General features: G+C 45.2%; 2 protein-coding genes and 1 long non-coding RNA gene across 7 annotated transcripts in view; 1 reads left to right on the top strand and 2 right to left on the bottom strand.

Moving 5' to 3' along the window:
- GNB5 (G protein subunit beta 5) overlaps nt 1–8,514 on the bottom strand; it is a 46,095-nt gene extending 37,581 nt beyond the window's left edge. Inside the window, exons 1-2 of one of the 4 annotated variants that reach the window (XM_038580438.1) lie at nt 8,374–8,514; nt 3,832–3,943 (exon numbers count right to left, since the gene is read on the bottom strand). In XM_038580438.1, coding sequence (XP_038436366.1) covers nt 3,832–3,943; nt 8,374–8,499 — 238 coding nt within the window. In that variant the 5' untranslated portion in view covers nt 8,500–8,514. Of the gene's footprint in view, nt 1–1,939; nt 1,983–3,831; nt 4,038–4,358; nt 4,378–8,373 lie in introns of those variants that run through there. The other 3 variants (XM_038580440.1, XM_038580441.1, XM_038580439.1) reach the window with 3 other exon arrangements.
- LOC119866894 lies at nt 6,109–15,693 on the top strand. 2 transcript variants are annotated; one of them, XR_005381665.1, is made up of 3 exons: nt 6,109–6,917; nt 7,321–7,470; nt 15,457–15,693. It is a non-coding gene; the product is annotated as an uncharacterized LOC119866894 (long non-coding RNA). The 2 variants fall into 2 exon arrangements; XR_005381666.1 differs by lacking the exon at nt 6,109–6,917 and adding an exon at nt 7,115–7,171.
- A 217-nt stretch (nt 15,694–15,910) lies between these two features.
- Nucleotides 15,911–23,629, bottom strand: part of MYO5C (myosin VC) — a 94,743-nt gene continuing 87,024 nt past the window's right edge. Inside the window, exons 39-41 of the mRNA XM_038580442.1 lie at nt 19,365–19,539; nt 18,889–18,969; nt 15,911–17,345 (exon numbers count right to left, since the gene is read on the bottom strand). Of these exons, the coding sequence (XP_038436370.1) occupies nt 17,193–17,345; nt 18,889–18,969; nt 19,365–19,539 (409 nt within the window). The 3' untranslated portion in view covers nt 15,911–17,192. The remainder of the gene's footprint in view (nt 17,346–18,888; nt 18,970–19,364; nt 19,540–23,629) is intronic.

Below are 23,629 nucleotides of genomic sequence, written 5' to 3' on the forward strand. Positions count from 1 at the left end.
GCCCATACAGGTCGTGGGGAGGAGAAGGAAACTTTTTGCACCTATGGACTAAAGGTAAAGCAGTCAGACCCTTCTAGTTTTGAGAGCTGTGTGATAGGACCTCCAAAGACATCCATGTCCTAATTCTTGGAGCCTGTACTTTACACGGCAAAAGGGGCTTTGCAGATGTGATTAAGAGTCTTGAGATAGGATGATTAATTACCCTGGTTTATACAGGTAGGCCCACTGTAATCACAAGTGTCCGTATAAGAGGGAGGCAAGGAAGGCAGAGTCAAAGTAGGTGATGTGATGACAGAGAGGAGGTCGGAGGATGTGGGACCACAAGCCAAAAATTGCAGGCAGCCTCTGGAAGCTGAAAAAGGCAAGGAAGGGACTCTCTCCTAAAGCTTCCAGAAGGAATGAAGTCCTGTTGACCCCAGTTTAGAATTCTGACATCCAGAACTATAAAAAAATAAATTTAATTTGCTTTAATGTCCTGTGTTTACGGAGATTTGTACAATAGCAATAGGAAACATACAAGCCATAGGCTCATAATTCTAAAATGTCTTACAATCAAGCAAGGGAACACTTACCCTTGGCAGAAGGTAAGCAGAAGGCAATGAGGGGAGACATGTAGGGAGAAGGAGGAAGCTCTGGAGGAGTAAGGGGAAAGGCAGGGGCACAGGGCCTGGGGCTATGGAGTCTGGTGTAGGTTGGCTTCCCCTTGGGCCACCCATATAAGCCAATTCCTCTACTTAATGTTGGTCAAGGGTCTGACTTGGGGATGAAGGTCCAACGGTATGGACGCTGGTCTAAGGGTCAAAGGGATGAGAGCTGAAGGGGCAAGGGTGTGGAGTTGGATGAAGTTTGCTTCTCCTCCAAGTTCATGCTATTTTGTTGTGTGCTTAGGCAAGAATTTGGGCAAGTCAGAGCTAATGGAAGGCTGATCAACTGTCCCAGTTTGCCAAGGACTACAGGGGTTTTCAGAATGTAGGAACTTCCATTTTAAAACTGAGAGTCCCAGGCAATCTGGAATGACTTGGCCATCTCAGCTTGTGGCCTGAAAAGGTTCCCCAGCTCATGTAGGGCCTACAGGGCCATCTGTCTAACACCACCACAATGCAAAAATGACAGGCTCAATAAAAGGCTGAGAGACTGGCAGGGAGGAGCTCAGTGATCATGGGTCATGGAGCTCTCTGGAGGAGACAGTGTGGTCAGAGGAGGAGCATCTCTGAGTGCTAACGAGATCCAGGATACTGTGATGGAATGAGAGGCCAGTGTGTGAGGAAGTCCCCCTGGTGAACCCTGAAGACACCAGGGATGAGGCAGGGCTTAGGTCAAAAGGAAGGCTCAAGCCATGTGGCGAATCCTTAAGAAACTAGGCAGTCTGGCTGGGAGGTCAGGAGCCAGCAGCATGGCGGAGGGGAAAACAGATGTCATTTGAGTGACAGGAGCCTCAAAGGAGCAAAGGTACTATACTGAAGTAGAGGCGAAGCCACTGGGAAGCTGCAGGGGAAATAATGGGGATCATGGCCACATGACTGCTGGTCTTGTTGACTCTAAAATTCTGATTTGTATGCAGGGTGGGGATAGATCTTTCCACTGTGGGCCCAAAATCTGGCCCTGGCTTTTGAGGGTATCGCATCCTTGGCAGGACTGGGGTTCCCTGCTGAAAAGCTCTATCCTGACTATCTCTCTGCCTTAAAGCCATTTCCCAAGTCACAGAAAAGGCTGAGAGGCTCCAGGCAGGCAGTCTGCCCAGCTGATGGAGTTTCTGGAACCTCCTCTGCACAGGGCCCAAAAGGATTGGACACAAAGTTGAAGTGAGGCCGGGCTGAGGTTCTGACTGTCTGGGCTGGAATTCTGGTCCCACTGCTTACTGGCTGCAGTCCTCTGGCAAGTCCTTTCACCTTGCTGTGCCTCAGTTTCCTCACCTGTAATATGCAGAACTCAGACCTACCTCAGGGGTGCCAACACCGCCCTCACAGCATCATCGATAACATCTGCAGAATGTAGGAAATGGCAGAGTGAAATGAGGCAGGCTTTGTCCAGTGCCTCCCAATCTCTGTTCCATAATGCTTCCTGACAACGGAAAGCCAGCTTTATTTGGGGGTGACAATGTGTCCAGCTCACTTCTTTCTTTCCCAGCTTCATTGCAGTAGCTTTGTGACCTATTTCTGGCCAATAAAGTACAAAATCTGTTGGGAGAAAGGAGGTGATGGGGAAGACTTCTGCTTTTCTGATAAGAGGAAGAAACAGACGGGATGCGTGCGTGGCTCAGCAGTTGAACGTCTGCCTTTGGCTCAGGGAGTGATCCTGGGGTCAGGATCAAGTTCTGCATCAGGCTCTTTGCAGGAAACCTGCTTCTCTCCCTCTGCCTATGTTTCTGCTTCTCTCTCTCTCTCTCTCTCTCTCTCGCGCGTGCGCGCGAATAAATAAATAAAATATTTTAAAAAAGAAGGAGAAACAGGGGCTGGTGCCCATATTTCTCCTTCTTGTCCTGGATACAAAGGTTATATTTGGAGCTGTGGAGGTCATATCATAATCACAGGGCTAATGCCAATGTTCTCAGGGTGGTGGTGGAGAAAGACTCGAGCGTGAGTCCCTGATGGCATGCTGAGCAGCTGGACCAGAGCTGGTGATCACCTACACTTCTTCCTGTTATATAAGGAAAAGAACTCCCAATTTGCTTAGCTACTTTATTTGGGGTTTATAGTTAATTGTAGCTGGACACATCCCTAAATGATGTTGGGGTTTAGCACGTCTAATTTAAAGGAAGTCCCTACAAAGCACAGCACATTCTAGATTCAGGTCACCTGCTTCCATCAAGTGATTTTCAAAGAGAGGAGTCAGGCGTTAAAGGACCTAGCATGAACCCCATGTTTCTGCTCCAAATAGAATTTAAAAGGGGTGGCACCAAATAGGAATGGTAGGAGCACAATGCACAGGAGTGCCTGAGGGTACCATGGGGGAGGCTGTGCTCAGCAAACCGGGAGCTGCCACTCTCAGAGCTGAAAGATAAGCAGGTAAAAGCCACTTCCCCAAGTCTGGCCCTGAGCCCAAACTCTGCTGGGGACAAACCATCTGACAGTAAAGGAAAGCTGGTCCCACCAAGTCGTTTCACCTGTCTATTTAATTGCTCACTCATAAAAGTCACAGAGCGGTTTCTGAATGATCTAGTGGCCAATGAGTACGTTTATTTAAGACTGCTGTTGCTCTCTTCTGCCAATCGCACCCGCATCCATTCAAAAGCTTCTTAAATAGCCTTAAAGGAACGAAGTCATTGGATTTGGTAAAAGCTGCTCTGCTCTTCTTCCCTCATCCGGGTCTCCACCCCCAAGCCAAGAGGGCAGACTGGAAAAATGAGATTTTTTTTTTAACTGAGAGTCTGGCTCCTTGTAAAAGCAAAACTGAGAAAACACACACGACAGTGATGGAGAAAGCCCGCCCCCGCCGCCCCCGCCGCCGCGGTCGGTTCGCATCCTCCAGGCAGGGCAAGGGGCACAGGTCCCGAGGTCCCCAGGTGGGCGCCGCGGGTGGGGACAGCGGCCGCCAGGGGCCCACCCCCGCGCCCCCGCCCGGAGGCGGCGCGGCCTCGGCCAGCGGACCGGCCTGTGCAAGGCGTCCGGGCCTCCGGGGCCGCCGGGCTCGGGCCCCAGGGCCGCGGCCGCAGCCCTCGCCTCGCCCCGCGCCCTGAGCCGGGGGCCGGGAGCCGGGGCGGGGCCGGGGGCCGGGGCCGGGCGCCCCTCCGCGGCGGGCGCAGGCCCAGCTCCCGCCCCGGCCCGCTCCCCGGGGGCTCCTGGCTTCCTCGGCCGCCTCCCGGCGCGCAGCCCCCGCCCGGCCCGCACTCACGCTCCACGTCGTGCAGCTTGGCCCGCTCCTCCTCCAGCTTGCCCTTGAGGCTCTCGGCCTCGCTCTTCAGCGACGCCAGCGTCTGGTTCTCGTGCAGCCCGTCGGTTGCCATCTTCGCGCCGGGAAGCGGCGGGGAGGGAAGCGGGGACGCGGGTGAGCGGGCGCGCGGGCGGCGGAGGCCTGGCCGGCGAGCGGGCGGGAGCGGCCCCCGGCGCGGCTCCGGCTGCCTTCGCCCCGCCGCGGCCCCGCCCTCCGGCGCTGACGCGGGCGGTGCGAGCGGGGCCGCGGCGGCCGAACCCCCCCGCCGTGGGCCCCCCCGCCCTGCGCGCCCCCCGCGGCCCCGCGCCCCCGCCCGGGCACCTGCCGCGCGCGCCCGGCGCCGTGCCCAGGGCGATGCCCGCCGCCCCCCCTCGCGCGCCCCCCCCGCGCCCCCCGCGGCCCCCGCACCCCGCACCCCCGCCCGGCGCCGTGCCCAGGGCGATGCCCGCCGCCCCCCCCCCGCGCCCCCCGCGCCCCCGCCCGGGCACCTGCCGCGCGCGCCCGGCGCCGTGCCCAGGGCGATGCCCGCCGTGGCGCTGCTGCGCACCCCGCCCCGGGAAGCGGGGAGCGTCGTGCCCATTTCACCGGCGGGAGAGCCGAGGCGCAGAGGTGATGAGATGACCTGGCGGAGGACGCGCACGTACTGCCCGGCCCCCGGGAGCCGCTGAGGTCCCGGAGCGCGGCCTTCCTGGCGCCCGCGTCCCCGGCACCCGTCTCCGCTCAGGGGGACTTGGTAGGCTGCGGCGCGGCTGCTTCCTGCAGCGCAGAGAGCGGGGAGCGGGCAGCGAGGCCCAGGCCGCACCACGGATGGAGACCCGGCCTCGTCCTGGGAAGCCCCGGTGCTCCCCCCCAGCGAACCCGAAACTTGCCTCCCTGTGCGCTTACGTAGAAGTCCTGGTGCCAGGCACTGTTCCAAGCACTTTGCGTTAATAAATCACAACAGTCACCCTGAATGGATACTGTTATCCCCATTTCACAAATGAGGACACTGAGGCACAGAAGGGTTATATGATTTGCTTGAGTCACACTCCCAAGAAAGAGGTAAAGGTAGGATTTGGACCTAGACAATGTGGCTCCATTCAGCTACATGCCTGGCGACTTAAGTGTGGAGGAGCCAACGCATTGCTTCTCCCTTTTGCCTGTCCATGAGCTTGCATGTATGTGTGTATGTGTGTATGTGTGCATGTGTGCAAAATGGGAAGGTGGATTAAGGTTACAAACTCTAGAGCATGGGACGCCTGGGTAGCTCAGCGGTTAAGAGTCTGCTCTCTGCTCAGGACGTGATCCTGGAGTCCTGGGATCAAGTCCCGCTGGGCTCCCGGCGTGGAGCCTGCCTTTCTCTCTTTGCCTCTCTCTGTGTCTCTCATGAATAAATAAATAAAATCTTAAAAAAAAAAAAAAAAAAACTCTAGAGCAAACATTCCCAAACAGGATTTGGGGGTATGTCCTCACCCCTCCCTGCCTGAGGAATCCAGCTTCTACTTGCTGTCCTGGGCAGCTGTTTACCAAAGAAAAGTTGGAAGTAATCTGTATTAATCTATACATGGTCGTCTAGAGGTTAGATTCTGAGCTCAGTTTCCTTCGCTGGAAAATCTACTTCCTAGGGCTATTAGGAGAATTAAATAAGATCATGTGAATGAACTTTTTAGCAGCTTCTCCATCATAGCAGATACTATTAACTACCAGCTCCCCTTTCCCTTCCCATCAGTAGAAGTTCATTCATCAATTATTCTCAGTATTTAGCATGATTACTGGTATATTGTAGGTACTCAGTTAATGTTAGTTCATTAAGTGGATGTATAAAACAGAATATATGCAATATATAATTAAAAATAAAATAAATATAAAATATGAATATAAAATATAAATGCTTAGATATATACAACTATTTATAAAAGCAAAACTATTACGTCTGCCTCAGAGTTTGCAGAGCAAAAGTTTAAGAGCAGAAGTTGTAGCTAGGTCATATCGCCTGAGGATAAATCTAGGCTGTGTTGTGTGGCCTTGAGTGATTTACTTAACTTCTCTGCATCAGGCTCCTTATCTGTAAATGGATAACATCTCAGAAAGGCCTCGTCAGGGGCTATGCAGGGCATTCAGACCTGTGCCTGACACACAGTATTTGCTCATTATTATTAAGGCTCCATGATACACTTGAGCAATTCACATGAAGTAATTTAAATGAAACACTAGGTCCTGGGAGGCACTTCTCACCAGGGTCACCTCAGAAGGCCTAGCCCAATAGCCTCCTCTCCTCATTTCCTCGTGATGCCTTATGGCCCATCATGGGATGTGTGCCTGCTTCAGGGTCTGCCTGTGTGTCATCTGGGGTGAGCAGAGATTCACACTGGTGTGTGCCCTCCTCTGAGGTTCTCTCTGTTAAACAAATCCCAAACACCCTCCATTCTGAAGGGTCTACCATCTAGAGATAAGGCCATGCGACTTCTTAATAGATGGGAAAGTTTGCAAAGAGCCTTTCTGTACTTCGGTTTTAACTTTTTTATAGGTAAGGAAGCTAGAAATGAGAAAAGTTGAGGTCTCCTACATTTTGGCAGGGGTGGAGTTACAGTTCCCTGTTCATGAAAAGGGTCCACTGGGGGCTACACATTTGCAAACACCCAGGTAAAAATTAGCTACCAGTCATTTGGATGTCTCACCCACAACAGGGTGTCTGAATATTTGGGAGTGAATATTGGGAACCCTCAAGTGCTTGTGGAGATAGCCTGTGACAGTTTCCTGGAAAATATCTCCAGGCCAGAGCCTCTGCCCTGGGAAGAATCTATGATGCTGCAGGATATGACGATGGGGACTCTGGGCTCCTTGTGTCCACAGAAGTTGTTTAAAAAATAGAAGAGCTAAGATGAATAAATAGCACTTCTCCAGGATGGTAGGGCCACCGGAAAACAGGCTTATTTTAAGAACTGAACGTCCTCTGTTTGACGATGTGCAGAGCCATGTTTAGAACACAATGTGCTTGCTGCAGGGAGAAGTCCATTACACTAAGCCTGATCTTGTGATATCAGGATTATTATGCTGTCCCAAAGCCTGTATGTCACTCTGGGCTGTTTACTTGCCATTTGCTTTACAGTGATATATTTTTTTAAGATTTTATTTATTTATTCATGACAGACACAGAGAGAGAGAGAGAGAGAGCAGAGACACAGGCAGAGGGAGAAGCAGGCTCCCTGCAGGGAGACTGACATGGGACTCGATCCCGGGTCTCCAGGATCACACCCCCGGCTGAAGGCGGCCCCAAACCGCTGGGCCATCGAGGCTGCCCACGGGGATATTTTTTTTAAATGTAATTACTATCAGGAGTTATAATGGGACCAAGAGAATTAATACTGCCTTTTCCTCTTCAGTTGGATAAAATGTAAAAATCACCTTTCCTCTTTTTTCTTATTTTTTATTTTTTATTTTTATTTTTTTTAATGGATGTACTGCCCCAAGGCACCAGCGCCTGGTCCTCCCAGCCTGTGCGTGCAGAACCCTGGCCAGCAGGTGCCCCACAGCCTCCCAGGAAGGATGGGGCAGCTCACTGGAGGATGAAGCCTGTCTGGTGTGGAGGCAGCCCCGGCGGGGGTCTCTGGGGAAGAGCCGGTGGGTATGGAGACATGAACTGTGCAGAGAATCCTTGCTGGGGGGGGGGTGGGGGCGGTTTAAAATGTGTGGCTAATTGGGGGTTTCCAATTGGACTTTTGGAGAAGCATGTTTTACCATTTTTGGCCAGGTGAGGGCTCTGCTCAGCCATAATACCTAGCACTGCTTTGCAAATCCTCTTGAGAAAGGACTGATTTCTGGGGCTTCCGCCATTCTATGGGCATTTTGCTGCAAAACCTGAATAAAGCCTGTGTGTAGCCACCTCTGGTGAGGACTGATTTGTGTTCTTTGAAAAACATAAGGATTTATATTCAGTCAGTCCTTAGTCCTCCCTGAAATCTTAGGCCTAAGGAACACTTTTCCTTTAACTTAACTTTGGCTACTAGGGAAGCCCTGTAGGGTTCAGTCTTCAATAGAGCTGTTCCTAGGGAAAGCTGGACCATGGCCTTTGGAGGGGCATTTCCAGGCTGTTTGTTTGCCAGAGTCTCTTTTGTCTTGGTTGTTTGCCTAGCAGACAGACAGCAGTAGCAAGAAGCATTAGCACTAAAAAAGTAGCAATAGCTAAAACGTTCATTGAACACAGCCTGTGCTGGGTACTGTTTTAAATATTTTATCAAATGAACTCATTTAATTCTGACAAAACCCTATGAGACAAATGCTAGTATTCCTATTTTATATAGGGGAAAACTGACCTCCGCCACCTAGGTACATAGCTAGGATTTGAACCCAGGAGGTCAGAGAATCCACACCTTGAACCACCAGACTATACTGTCCTCACTTAGCCTCAGTGTGCTGAAAATGTTTGGTTGTAAGCTGATTTTATGGCAACTCCTCTGTCACAGGAACCTGACATGAGACATCATTTTAAAACAGATAACCACTTTTTTTTTAAATGGCACTTACGATTTCTGCACATGTTGAACAGTAGCTGAGCTGTTGAGATTTCTTGAAAACGGGTCTCAGAGCCCGTTGTTTGAAACATTTGTCACAGGAGCCAAACACATTAACGAGAAAGGTCTGATCACACATTTTTTATCCAAAATGAGGCTGAAAGAGAGAGAGAGAGAAAGGGATGTAGGTGCATGAGAAAAGCCAACAGAAACAGCTTTTTAAAATCTCATCTTCCTTTGGTCACGATGGTTGCTCAGCCTTTCTACATGTGGGATAAAGTATATGAGTTAATTTATAACCTTTGATTTATTACAACACAAACTTGTTTATTTAATCAGTAAGAAAGCATCAGACAATAGGTTTTCTGGGGTTACCATTTAACTGGCTATTTTGGCAGGTTACAGACATGGACACAATTGATCTCTGCAGCACAATATTAATCCCGTGGGGCTCCACGGTGGAGAGCATTATTATAATGGATACTACAGTTTAAAACTTAAAAAAAAATCCTCCCCTGATGGTAAACATTTGGAGTAAAGAAGAGAGTTAGAAAATGGCAGAGCCTGATCTCAACTAATATTGTAAGGCTGAGTAAACACAGTATTGGTTCTCTGCAAGGGACACATCCCACTTATTAAACATTTGACAGTCATAGACCCAGGGCTCCTGTCTGTCCATCCCGAAGTCAACAGACAGGCCCAGGCCACTGAAGGGAAGGTAAACTTACAGAAGCAAAACCATCTGGTGGCTGAGGGTGCTAGCTCTGGCTGACCAGATCCTGGTGCCACTACTTGAGCAAGTCATTCGAACTCTCTGGATCTTTGCTAATCAATCAAATGGGGATCTTAACATCCACAGTCACAGGATCATTGGGGGATTTATAAAAGTGCATAAAGCTTAGCTCAAGGAGGAAATAGAGTGAGTGCTCCATAGATGTTAAGCTGCCCTGAGAGTGGCTGTGGTAGCAGCGGCAGCAGGGGCGGGGGATGAGGCTGGAGTTGTGGAAAAAGCAGAGGTGAGCCTGTGACCACATTTCAGGCAGAGCACGATGAAGGCCTTACATGAAGCAATGATGTAGGATGGATTTGACCATGCTTACAAAGAAGGAGCTAGACTTGGTGATGTGTGGGGACAAGGAGGGGGAGAGGTCTATGATGCCTTCTGAGTTTCTGGGAGGCTAGACATTGCAGTGCTACTGTTGGAGAGGACGACAAGCAGGTTAAAGGGGGGAGGGCCCAGCCATCGTAACCAAGCCAATTTAATAGGTGTTTCGAAGAGGGGGCCACATCAGGGTTTGAAGAAATGACCCCCTTAGTAGAGGATGGTTTTGTCCCCTCTCCCACAAAGAGACTTTGGGACACTGGTCTGAACATTTCAAGAAAGCCAAATTTCTGAGGAACATATTTGTAGGGCAGGTAGCAGCGGGGACACCTTGAAGGGAGAATGTCTACCATACAGATGTCACCATCGGACTAGAGGAAGAATGGGGAGAATGAATTGGGTTGAACTCCTCCAACAAAGGGGCAGTAGTTCATGAGATCTCTAAGGAACAGGGGAGTAGAGGATAGTCCTTTACGGATGAGAGATCAGAAGGAAACCAGCTACTGACCAACCACCACAGCGTGCTTGCCCTGACTGCTCACAGCCACCCTAGGAAGGAAGCAGACATCGGTGGTGTAGCCGAGGACATGCCTCGGGATTAAATACGTTCAAGGTCAGCAGTGAGGCCTTTATGTGGTGGGACTCTACAACCTTTCTCGTGGAGCTGGCACAAGCAGGCTGTTCTGCCTTTTCATAAAACATGAATTAAAGAAAGCAAAATGGGGGACACCTGGGTGGCTCAGTAGTTGAGCATCTGCCTTCAGCTCAGGGCATGATCCTGGGGTCCTGGGATCGAGTCCTGATCAGGCTCCCTGCAGGGAACCTACTTCTCCCTCTGCCCATGTCTCTGCTTCTCTCTCTCTGTGTCTCTCATGAATAAATAAACAAATTTTTAAAAATAAAAGGTAAGAAAGAAGAGAGAAAAAAGCAAGCAAGCAAAAGGGCCTGGGCACTGGAGCCTAGCCTTTGGCAAGGACCTGGTAATGTCCCCCACTGTCCACGCCTGCCAGTCACAAGGGCATGCTGAAGACAGCAAGTAAGAGCATTAGGAAGGTGAGCCATGGGTTTTTCAGCAAGGGAGCAACGTCATTCAAGTGGATTATTCCAGCATTTGTGCTTCCAGAAGTAGGTCAGAGAGAGAATGTACTGCAGGAAAATTGACTAGGTTAATAGATTGTTATCATGTTTTGGGGAAGAGGAGATGAGCTCTGGGCAGAGTGGCAGCTGTGGGAACGGAAGGTGAGAGGAACGCTGGGGCTGAGTGGAGAAGGAATCCAAGGATGGCTAGAAGTTGTGGGAGAGCAAGAAAAAGGGAAGGAGAAAAAAACGCCAATATTCCAAATCTGGAGAGAGACACTCTTCTCCTTCCCAGACTGAATTTTAAACTTTTTCAAGCGATGAGAGCTGCACATGTTTATCATAAATAATTGGGAACAGAAGGATGTGAAGAAGGAAAATTAATCACCTACATGCCCTGTACTAACAGTGATTAACATTTTACATTTACATTTTCTTCTAGTGTCTCCATAAACATATGCTTATACTTTTTTTAAAAAATTGGAACTGTATGTCATATACAATTTTGAACTTTAGTTTTTTGCTTACTAGTATTTTTGTCTACCATTGTGTATGGCACGTTGTGCCATTTGTGCCATTATGTATTCTTAGAAAACATCATTTTCTCACAGAGACCACAAGTCTTAAGACATATTGACCTTAAATTGCTTCATGCAGCTAGCATTTTAGATGTGGTTGGTTAAGCATGGGCAAGCTACAAAGTAAATTTGAAGTATTACGATATTTAAAACTATAAATATTCTACATGGGCATTGTAGAGTCTGGAAAAAAAATAAAGAAGGCATAAGGAAGAAAATAATCACCTATAATCCCACTGCCCAGAGAGACTCCTGGTCCACATTTTGGCAGATGCAAGAGTAGGTTTTATATTTTTTATATACTGATGTTTTTCATTTAGCATTTATGTCATGGCCAAAATTTTTTTTAAAGATTTTATTTATTCATTCATGAGAGACACAGAGTGAGAGGCAGAGACGAGAGGCCAGCTGCCTGCAGGGAGCTCAATGTGGGACTCGATCCCAGGATCCTGGGATCACAACGTGAGCCAAAGGTAGATGCTCAACTGCTGAACCACCCAGGTCCCCCTATCGTGGCCAAATTTCATCGTAGTGCATTCTACTATCTTCATTGTCAATAATCCTTTTTATGATGAAGGAACTTCTAACAGCTAGAACAAATGCTTCCAATGAGCATTTTGACAAGATAAAAATGCTGCATTTTAATAAGCCTTGACATGAAGTTGTTCTACAGTAGTCCTAGAACTTATCAAACCTTCCCCTAACCCCAAGACAAGCATGAAATTTCTTTGCAGTGTGTTACCTAAATATATACTTTAAAGTTACCAAAAACCCCACCACCCCATATATATTCTTATAAGAGTACAGACGAAAGATAGAAAGTCAGAAGTCAAAGTCCCTCCTACCTGCTCCGCATTTTCTCTCCATATTTAGATTTGGTGTATTGTATATTCTTCCAGACTTTTCTAACATCATAGATAAAGCTTGTGAGTTACACAAATACGGCTGTCAGCTATTTGCTTTTTTTCACCTAATTTATTCTGTTAGTACTTACCTGATCTACTTAGATCTACTGTTCTTTGGTAACAGCTTTAGTTTTACTCTGTACCGTGTAGTATCATAATTTGTTAAGCCAGCCTCTTATTACTGAATATATAGGGTATCAAATTTTACTTTTAGAATAATGCTTTATTGACCCAATTAAAAGTGAGCAAAACAACCCCCATGAATTGCTGCCAGGAATGTAAAATGGTGCAGCTGCTGTGGAAAACAGTTTGGCAGTTACTTAAAAAGTTGAACAGAGGGGTGCCTGGGTGGCTCAGTGTCTGGGTGTTACAGGTCATGATCCTGGGGTCCTGGGATCGAGTCCCACATCGAGCTCCTTGCATGGAGCCTGCTTCTCCCTCTGCCTGTGTCTCCGCCTCTCTGTGTCTCTCATGAATAAATAAATAAAAATCTTAAAAAAAAAAAAAAGTTGAACAAAGTTGTCACCACATGACCCAGCAAATCCACTCCTAAGTATATATGCTCATATAACTGAAAACACCTGCTCACATGAAAACTTATACAGGAACGTTTGTAGCAGCATTTAAGCCCAAAGTAGAAACAGCACAGATCCATCAACTGAGAAACAGATAAACAAAAATGTGGTATATCCATACAGAATGTTATTTGGCAATAAAAAAGAATGCAGTTCTGATCCACGCTACAACATGGATGAAGCTTGCACATATGCTAAGTGAAATAAGCCAGACACAAAAGGCCACTAACTGTGACTCCATTTATATGAAATATCCAGGATAGGCAAATCCGTACAGATCAAAGGTAAATTAGAAGTTGCCAGTAAACTGGAGGAGGAGAGAATGGGAAGTGACAGCTTAATGGGTATGAGGTTTATTGTCTGGGATGATGCAAATGCTCTGGAATTAGATAATGCACATCATTGTGTATATACTAAAAACCACTGAAATGTGTGCTTTAAAATGCTGAGTTTTGGGGAATCTGGGTGCTTCAGTCAGTTAGTTATCTGACTCTTGATTTCAACTTGGGTCATGATCTCAGGTTGGGGGGGATCGAGCCCCACATCAGGCTCTGCACTCAGCGGGGAGTCTGCTGGTGATTCTCTCTGTCCTTCTCCTTCTGACCCTCCCCACTGCACTCTCTCAATCTCTCTCTCTCTCTCTCTAAGATAAATAAGTCATTCTAATCAATTTAAAAATAAACAAAATGCTGAGTTTTATATGCGTTATCCCATTAAAAATTATTTTTAAAACATGAGACTTTGAACAGACACTTCACAAATGCAGACATTCATATACTCAATAAATATTGAGTCTCAATACTCAATAAATATGGTCTGAGATCCAGCCCCATGAAGGGCTCCAAACTCAGCAGGAAAGGGGAGCTGGGGAGGGGAGGTGGGTCTGCTTGGGATTTTCTTTCCTCTTTTCCCTTTGCTCCTCCTCCGGCTCATATGCACTTCTGCTCTCCCTCTAAAATGAATAAATCTTTAAAAAAGAAAGAAATCGGGCAGCCCGGGTGGCACAGCGGTTTAGCGCCGCCTGCAGCCCAGGGCGTTATCCTGGAGATCCGGGATCGAGTCCCACATCCGGCTCCCTGCATGGAGCCTGCTTCTCCCTCTGCCTGTGTCTCTGCCTCTCTCTCTCCTGCTCTGTATCTTTCATGATTAAATAAAAAATAAAATAAAAATTTAAAAAAGAAAAAAATCCTCTTCCTATTCCATAAGCTGCATTCTGAGGCTTATATTGACATGTAAAGTATTACCTGGATCAATTTTTTAAACTGATTATATGACTTTTACAGATGCCTAATTTTTCCCCCTTAGGCTAACACTAAATATATTTTTTAATTTACTCATTTATTTATTTATTCATGAGAGACACACAGAGAGAGAGAGAGAGAGAGAGGCAGAGACACAGGCAGAAGGAGAAGCAGGTGGGGAGCCTGATGTGGGACTCGATTCCGGAACTCTGAAGGCAGACGCTCAACCACTGAGCCTCCCAGGCATCCCCACACGAAATGTATTTTTAAAACAAAACACCTTCCTATTATTTTGAAAGAAATCCATGTGGGTTGTAGAGCAATTACAACATGCGGATTCACCACCACCACCATCCTTCACCAATGCTCCCTCCTCACAGAATGCCCAGTTAGCACCTTGGTGTGTGCACACGAAACACTTACGTGAGCATGCAGGAAAGCCTGAGTATGCTAATATACTGTTAGCACATACATACCTTCCACAGGGTCAACACTCGGAGCCCCCAGCTGAGGAGTCAGAGCTGCAGCATGAAGGTGAAGGTGCAAAAGCAGAAGCTGCACCTCTAATCTCCTTATCTGGGCATCCAGGCTCAGAGGCTTTGTCCCTTCCCAGGGGCACTCACTGCCGATGGCAACCTCCTGCCCGTCCACAGCAGACGCCCTCGGCACCTCTCTCCACCTGTTTCACAGGCTGTTCTCCTTCCACAGCAAGAGGCGGCCTTGGCAGGTTTGGCCTTGGCAGGTTTGGCCTTGATGAATCCACGCTCTGCCCCACTGAGCAACTCTGACATTCACCCCTAACTGTAGTCAGCACTCTTCTGGGCCCGCTCAGTCCTCGTCCCACCAGCACCTCTTCGTTTTGGCCATTCTTCCCACCTTCAGTTTTGTGGGGCTGATGGGGATGGGAGATGCGTGCTCCTCTCCCTTCTCCATGCATGACTTTCTCTGCCTCTGCAGGCCCCCTCATCTTGTTCCCAAACAAGATCTGCTCCTTCCCCAGGCTGACCAACACCCTCCCCCCACCCTCCGCCCCCCACCCCCCTACCCCCCTCCGCCAATCCTGCTGCCTCTAATAGGATCTTGCTCCTGCAGCTCATCCCATCCCATCGAGATGAGCAAGGGGATGAGCAAGATGTGGAGCTGCTCTCCAGGAGCTCACAGGGTAGCAAAGGAGATGGGCAATGTTATCAGCTGAGAGCCCGGGGTGCATGTTGAAAAACAGGCAGCCCCAACTTATGGGAACCGGAAAGGAAGGGTGATGGGGAGCAGAGAAAGGGCACAGAGTACAGGGAACCAGCTGCGGAACTTATCTGAGAACTGAATCTCCTGGTCCCGTCCCTCGTGGCACACTGTGGGACGGGAGGGACTTGGCCACACTGTTCTCCAGATACGGTTCCTCCACTCCCTCTCCTTGAGGGAATAGCCTGTTCTACCCTTTGAAGTAAACAACCTTTTCTCTGCTTCTCAAAGCTGATCATTCCTATAGCCAATCTGCTAGCCCTCTTAATAAAAGCTGGGTGAGACAAAACCTCAGGGTTCGAGTCTGGTCCAAGTTGAAGTCCGAGTCTCGGATAAGTGTTTCATGTGCCCCCAGATTAAAATTCAGTGATTCTCTCAGTCTCTCTTTATAGCCTCTGACTATCCTGGCTCCGTGGCAACAGAGAAGTCTGCGGATGCCGATCAGAAACCCAGCCAAGTCTCTGCTGATGGCCCCTTCTCTCGCCGTTGGGGAGCCCATGGAGACACAGCCTGGGTCGGGACTTGGGGCATATTTATTTCCCCTCTAAAAGTGTTTATACATATTTTATGAGATACTATGTATCTAATAAAGATTCCAGCATCTTTAAGAATACAATCCTTAAAGAAAGTCATAAATGTTGTGCACTTAATAAAAATGTAGTCTCCTAGCAATTAAAAGAATCTGACTGACGCAGGGCGCCTGGGTGGCTCAGTCAGTACAGCGTCTGACTCTTGATCTCACCTCGGGTCTTGATCTCAGTGTTGTGTGTTTGAGCCCCACGCAGGATGTGAAGCCTACTTTAAAAAAAAAAAAAAAGAAGAACCTGATCCAATTCATTTGGTGATTTATTTTATTGATTAAAATATTTCAAAAGTTCACTTTTCATTTCTTCATACATAATGTATCTAAATGAACTAAATCATTTATAATATGAAAAGATATCATTACATATAAGTAGGGTGATGTTGCTTCATAATCAAGTATCATTTCTACTCCTAAGATATGTATCTGTGTTACAGAATCACAGCCAATGCCTGTGAGTCTGTCAGAAGCATAGGGCCAGTTGGGATTCTTGGAATGGTACAGAAGAGCACTGGGGCCACTGGCCAAAGGCTAGCAGTGCTGGTCAAATAACATTGTATGCTCTGAAAGGAAGGATAGAGAAGGTTTAGGCAGGGAGATGGGGTGGGTGGGAGACAAGGGATAGTCAGTTTCCATAAAACTTGGGAAACATTGGTTTCTCAAAAGAAGGAACTGACATAGTTCTTCAGTTATTTTTATGGGAAAATTTAAGGACCTATTTGAATGCTGAAAAGATAGAGAAAATCATTTAAGTTGTCTTTTAAAACTTAGTTTTTAAAGACGTTGTATGAACAATGAAGAAAGTTATGGCAAATACGTTGGCAGATAAAATGTAAAGAAAAGTTCTTTCAGAAGAGATGATAAATGGCATGGCAATTAATTTTAATAATATATTTGTTTTAGGTAGACATATACATAAAATACTTCATATAGTTCAGTTCAGATTGAATATTCTCTTAAAAACTAGAGGGGTCTGAAATTATAAATATTTTTTCATGCAGGAGTGTTTTTTAGTAAAACACCAGTGGGCCCCACCCCACCCACCCTGGGCAGGAGGGATGGGGTGAGAGGACATTGTGGCCCAAATGGGATTATCTCCTGGAAGACCCAACCCTGGAACCTACTTGTGGCTTCATAAATGTACCTGGGCTTCACAGAAATGTTAGAAAACTTAGGAGACACTGTGTCCTCAGATCATACTTCCTCTTGGGGGAGTCCTGTCATAAGACAGAGCAGGACAAGAGGCACCTGGAAGGAAATACAGGCCTTCCAGGAACTTCAAGAAAAGCTGGTTGTGATTCTTAAGGTAGATGTGGCCTTTACAACCCCAGCTGGCGTACGTTAACTCTTACAAAATGACAATGGCAACACCATCCCTGGGAACAAGAGATGTGGCCCATCTTGGAGAATTCCCATTTTCTTCCTCACATCACATCCCAAAGCATTCCCATTCCAATGAATAAACCACATCCCTCATATTTGATCTTCATATAGCTTCTGAGGGGAAAGTACACTTACTCTCTTTTCTCCTGTTATAATCTATTGAGAAAGCCTAGCTTAAAACTGCTGGGGATCTGGATCATTTCCAGAGCGTGTGGAGAGGGGGTAAAAGGAAATGTAACTTGGAAGAGATATTTCGTATCCAACATCAGCTGTGACGAGTCCTCTCGGCTATTTAGGAGAGCCTGAAATTAAAACCAGAAGAAAAATGAATACGGAGACCATTGCATTCTGCTTTATGACTATCTAGAAGTTCAGAGTAAGGAAAACACATCCCAACCTTCACTGAAAAGCTCCTTTCAAAATCATGTGAGAGAATGCACAAAAGAGCCTTTTGATAACACAGTCCCATGGTGAGATGGTCTACGCAGGATTTCCAATCAGCTCTTGTGAATATTTACTTTCGTGTTCTGTTTCACTTCAGATGTTAATTTCCTACAGGAGGGACTGACTGTAAATGGATCTGTTTTCTATTCTTATCATCTTGTGGCATAATTCTAAGCCCAAACATGAGTAGATCTGAAGTAGTAAATCTTTCTAGCAGTTATCCTTCTTTTTAGTTCAGTAGTTTATGAACTTTTTTGTCTCAAGACACCTTTATAACTCTTTAAAGATTATTGAGGACTCCAAAGAGCTTTTGTGAATGTGGGTATAACTACTGATATTTACCATATTAGTAATTTTTTTATAACTTTCTTTTTTAAAAAAATTTTATTTATTTATGATAGTCACACAGAGAGAGAGGCAGAGACATAGGCAGAGAAGAAGCAGGCTCCATGCAGGGAGCCCAACGTGGGACTCGATCCCGGGTCTCCAGGATCGGGCCCTGGGCCAAAGGCAGGCGCTAAACCGCTGCGCCACCCAGGGATCCCACCATATTAGTAATTAAGACAATAATTTAAAATATGAATTCATTAAAGTAACAAACCCAACACATGTAAACATTTATCGAAAAATAACTATTTTTGAAAACAAAAAAAAATTAGTAGGAAGTGGTATTGTTTTATATTTTTGTAAATCTTTTAACATCTGACTTAATGAGACCAGTGGAATCTTGTATCCACTTCTGCATTCAACCTATGGTGATGTGTTGTTTTGGTTGAAGTATATGAAGAAAAGTCTGCTTCACACATATGTATTTGGAAAAAGGAAGACTTTGCAGACCCCCTGAATGGGTCTCAAGGACCCACAGGATCCTTGAACCAAACTCAGAGAACTGATGCCTTAGCAGATTGGAGAAAATACTTTAGGGATTAAAATAAGACAAATGGGTTTATGTTTTTCCATTCAGCCTCTGCTCCCTTGCACAGTGCTAATAAGAAGATTGATGATAAATAAGACATGCTGAAGGAACACAGCAGGTGAATCATGGTTGTGGTGTTTCATTCTCCTCCCACTGAGGCTAAAATGGGTTCTGAAAACTGGGGTATTTGACAGGGAGAACTCCTGCTGCTTTTGCTAAGTGCCTTTCTTGTGCATGTTTGGTAAATGCACTTTAATCTTAGATTTCTATAATGTTAATTCAATATTCAATCAATCATTCATTCATTCATTCATTTAAAGTAGGCTCCACACCCATGTGGGGCCCAACGTGGGGCCTGAAATCACAAGCCTGAGATCAAGACCCGAGCTGAGATCAAGAATTGGACACTTAGCTGATTGAGCCATTCAGGTGTCCTCTTAATTTCTTATATGGAAAACTAAAAGGCACATCCGTAAGGATCTTACCTGTACTTTGCGAACAAAGGATGGAGTCACTCTTTTCTCGAAGTCGTCTATAGGTGTGTATGAATTAAGGATCTTTATGATCTGTGAACAGCACATAAGATGGTGTTGACCATGAAAAATCACAAGCCTGTCCATGAAATAATGATTCAGATGGTTTGGGAACTATTGGGAACCACATGTAGTTTTTTGATACAGTAATTTGGCTTTAGGAACCATGTACTCTAACCTCTTTCCTTCCTCCCATTCCTTCCCCTCATATATAGACATCTGTGAGTTCAGTGGGCAGGAAATGTATCATATACATTTTCCTGTTTTTAAGTCCTAAGTTAATATTAAATAAATGCTTATTAGATAAGAAGGTGGTTCATGGGAGATCTGTGTGCACCCCAAAGAGCACACAGAGATTCAGACACATCCTATGGCTGGCTAAGCTAGAGAGGGCAAAGATCAGGGACACACTTAACCAGCCTGGTCACCTGCACAGCAGACAGTGAGGTGCAGCGTTCATAGATCTCCTTGGCATCGCTGTCTGTGATCTTCTTGACCTGAAGCAACCAGGCTGCCTGAGAGAGAGGTTCCAAAGTTTCCTTGGCCAAGCTGTTCTGCAAATTCTTATCCTTAAGCCATTCTTCTAAGTAGCTGATATTGCACCTGGAGTAAAAGCCAGAGAAACAGACAATAGTGGATGACCCACTGAGATCTGTCCACTTCAGGAGAGGGTGCCCAATACCCCAGTGTGTCCTAAGAGGGTACCCGGGTTCAGTGAGAACCTTAGGACCATGGTCCAGCAGTTTCTTCATTTGTAACACCAGGAGGTTGGACCAGATGATTAGCTCTCATGATCCGTGGTTTTAAGGATCTTGATGGTCTAGGGTGAGGGGTCATACCAGCTAATAAACTTGGGGGAAAATCTGAGTAAAAAGCAGTGACTGCAATCATTTATAAAGTGATCTATTAAAATACCCTTAATAATAGATTTGAAAATCTACTTAAGGAAAATAAAATACACTTAATAATAGATTTGAAAATCTACTTAAGGAAAAAATCATAGTGATATTTAAAGACTTAATATTGGTGTAAAAAACTGTTTTCCTAAATTGACAGAAAATTTCCAGTTGATAGAAGGCTTTCATTCAGTCCACTGGGGTTTTCATTCTTGTGTCTGTCACTAATTATCATAAGTTTACAAGTTAAGAAGCATGGTTTTAGTTCCACCAATCTACTTGTGTGAGCTTGGAAAGTTACTGAACCTCTCTGGGTGAATGAGAGTGTTGAGAACCCTCATACGTTGCTAGTGGGAATGTAAAATGGTAGAGCTGCTAATGATAACAGTTGGCAGTTCCTCAAAACATAAAACATAGAACTGCGACATGACCCAGCAGTTCCACTTTTAGGTAGATACTTAAGAGAACTGAAAAAAAAAAAAAAAAAAAAAAAAAAAAGAGAACTGAAAGCATATCCACACAATGTTTCACTACTCAAAAATCAGTAGTGAAATGTTCATTATGCCATTACTCATAATTTCCAAAAAATGAAAACAACCCAAAATGTTCACCAACTGATGGATATACAAATTGTGGTATGTCCATACAGTGGGACATTTATTCATCAATAAGAAGGAATAAGGTATTGATACATGCTACCACGTGGATGGACTGTGAAAACATTATGCTAAGTGAAGAAGCCAGTCACAAAAGACAACACATTTTATGATTCCATTTATAAAAGTGTCCAGAACAGACAAACCTATAGAGAAAGAAAATATATTTGTGGTTGTCTCGCCTAAGGGAGAGGGGACGGGGGAAGTGAGATGTGGTAGGGGGTAAGAATGCCGCTAATGGGTTTAAGGTTTCTTTTTGCAGTGATAGAAATGTTTTAAAAGTACATTATGGCGATGTTTGCACAACTCTGTAAATATACCAAAACCCAATGAACTGTACAGATATAGTTTACAGAATTAATAAACCGTACAGCATGTAAATGATCTATCAATGAAGCTGCTTTTAAAAATTGAGTGTTGAGCCAGGGGCACCTGGCTGGCTCAGTTGGAGGAGCATGCAACTCTTGATCTTGGAGTCATGGGTTCAAGCCCCACGTTGGGTATAGAGACAAATAAATAAACTTTAAAAAATTAAGTGTTGAACCAAGTGATCTCTAAGGTCATTTCCAGCTCTGGCCTTCTAAATTAGCACTCCCTATGTGGGTCTTCTCTTTGATTATAACACTGGGACAATAATTCTGAATTGATATATTCCACAGGGATGTAAGGAATGTGAGATACCATATCTTCCATTGGTTTCCTCCCTTTTTTACACTGTCAGTTTTGTCCCACTATTTTGGATTCCTATTATGATAGATTCCTATTGGGCCTCCCATCTTATCCCTTCTAATCCATACTATTTAAACCTGCCATAAAAAAAAATAAACCTGCCATAGTCCTTCCTTAAACTGGATGTTGAGCATGTTAATTCTCCCACTCAAAAATCAGTAGTGAAATATAATCTAGTAACTCCATTCCTGGGTATTTACTCAAAGACAATGAAAACACTAATTCAAAAACCTATATACGCCCCTATGTTTATTGTAGCATTATTTTTAATAGTCAAGATATGGAAGCAACCCAGGTGTCCATCTATAGATGAATGGATAAAGAAGGTGTAGTGTAGCTATACAATGGAATATTACTCAGCCATAAAAAAGAATGAGATCTTGCCATTTGCAATAACATGGATTGACCTAGAAGGTATAATGCTAAGTGAAATAAGTTAGTTGAAGAATATCATATGATTTCACTCACATGTGGAATTTGAGAAACAGAACAAAGGAAAAAAGAAACAAACAAACAAACAAAAAAACACAGATTCTTAAGTACAGAGAACAAAACTAATGGTTGTCAGGGGGGAGGTGGGTGGAAGGATGAATGAAATAGATAAAGGGGATTAAGAGCACATCCTGATGATGACTGCGTAGTGTATAGAATTGTTGGATCATTATATTGTATACCTGAAACTAATATAACACTGTATGTTGATTATACTTCAATTAAAAAAAAGTGGAGAGGGCAGCCCTGGTGGCCCACCAGTTTAGTGCCGCCTTCAGTCCAGGGTGTGATCCTGGAGATCCAGGATCGAGTCCAACATCGGGCTCCCTGCCTGGAGCCTGCTTCTCCCTCTGCCTGTGTCTCTGCCTCTCTCTTTCTCTCTCTGTGTCTCTCATGAATAAATAAATAAAAATCTTCAAAAAAAAATGGTGGAGAAATCAGTGGTGGAGTTCCAGTTCTTGGTAAGAACATACTCTACTTTGCCCCTCCCGTTGAATGCAGCTATTAAAGCTTACTAAAATGCCTGAAGCAGCTATTTGAGGACTCTGAAAAGTAAACAGGACAAGGTAGATTGGGGAAGAAGACCAGAATTTGAGGTATTGTCAAATGGATAGTGAGTTTACTAGCTTTTTCTGTCCACTATTCATTAGCCTGACCTCAAAGGAGCTGAAACTCAGCAGGTGGTGCTGATGGCAATAAAGATCTCCAGTAGGAGCCCTCTAGATCTGGGTTGAGGGACTGAAAAGATGGGTCTTACTGCGCTTAAGAGAGGGCAGAAATCCTCTTTTTTTCTTTTTTCTACTTTTTCTTTTTTGTGTTTAAGCCCCAAACAATTTCACTGTGGTCCACAGGGTCCAGTAAGGAGCTCAAATTCTGAGGCAGGAAAACCTTCTCCAAATGGAGCAACTATAGTTCAAGAGAATGGGGGTGAATCCCCACTGTTCTATTTCACCACCACTTAGCCCCAGATGAAGACATTTGCAGGAAGTTCACCACATAGTGGGTTAAATAAATTCCCAGTTTTCTGGAGGACCAAAATGAGGATTCCCAGGGATCTGGAAAGTATCAGGGGTGTTTTGGAGATGGAGGAGCTTGGTAAAGTAATCCCTTAAAGTTGGTCATGAACTCCTTAGTGCACACCTGGGTCCATGCATGGATCTAACCCTCAACAGCTCACATAGACTTTGAGGAATAAACAATGGGACAGAGCACCATCCGAGTTTCAGCTGACCATGAGGTGTCACACATGAGACAGAACCAAATAGCATAACAAAGCCTTTGAAAACTGACATGAGAATGACAAGCCACTAAGGATGGTCAGAACTTGCAGCTTGAACTCAAATGGATTATCTGATAAAAAATAGCAACATTCTCCATAAGGCTGAAAGACCCAAAGTCTCATAGTATAATATTAAAAGTGTCCAGGATACAATTCAAAATTACTTGGCATATGAAGAACCAGGAAAATCTCAATTTGTGTCATACAAGACAATCAATAGATATCAGCTCTGAGATGACACAGAGTTGGAATTATCTGATAAAGACTTTAAAGAAGCTATCATAAAAATGCTCCAAAAAATAAAGACAAACTATCTTGAAATAAATGTAAAGATAGTCTCAGATGAGAAAAAAATGATATAAAGAAAAACCAAACAAAAACTTTAGAAGTGAAAAATACGATAACAAAAATAAAGAACTCTCTTAGTGGGCTCAACAGCAGGATAGAGATGCCAGAGTAAACGGTCAAGAGAGATGATTCAATCTAAAGACAGAGGGGAAAAAAACTTAATAAAATAAACATAACTTTATGGACTCACTGAACAATAATGAAGATTTAACATTTGTGTTATTGATGTTCCAGGGGAAAGGAGAAATTGTGGCACAGACAAAATATTTGAAGAAATGACTGAAAAGTTCCCA

The sequence above is a fragment of the Canis lupus genome, chromosome 30 (assembly GCF_011100685.1).
Source record: "Canis lupus familiaris isolate Mischka breed German Shepherd chromosome 30, alternate assembly UU_Cfam_GSD_1.0, whole genome shotgun sequence".
NCBI lineage: Eukaryota > Metazoa > Chordata > Mammalia > Carnivora > Canidae > Canis > Canis lupus.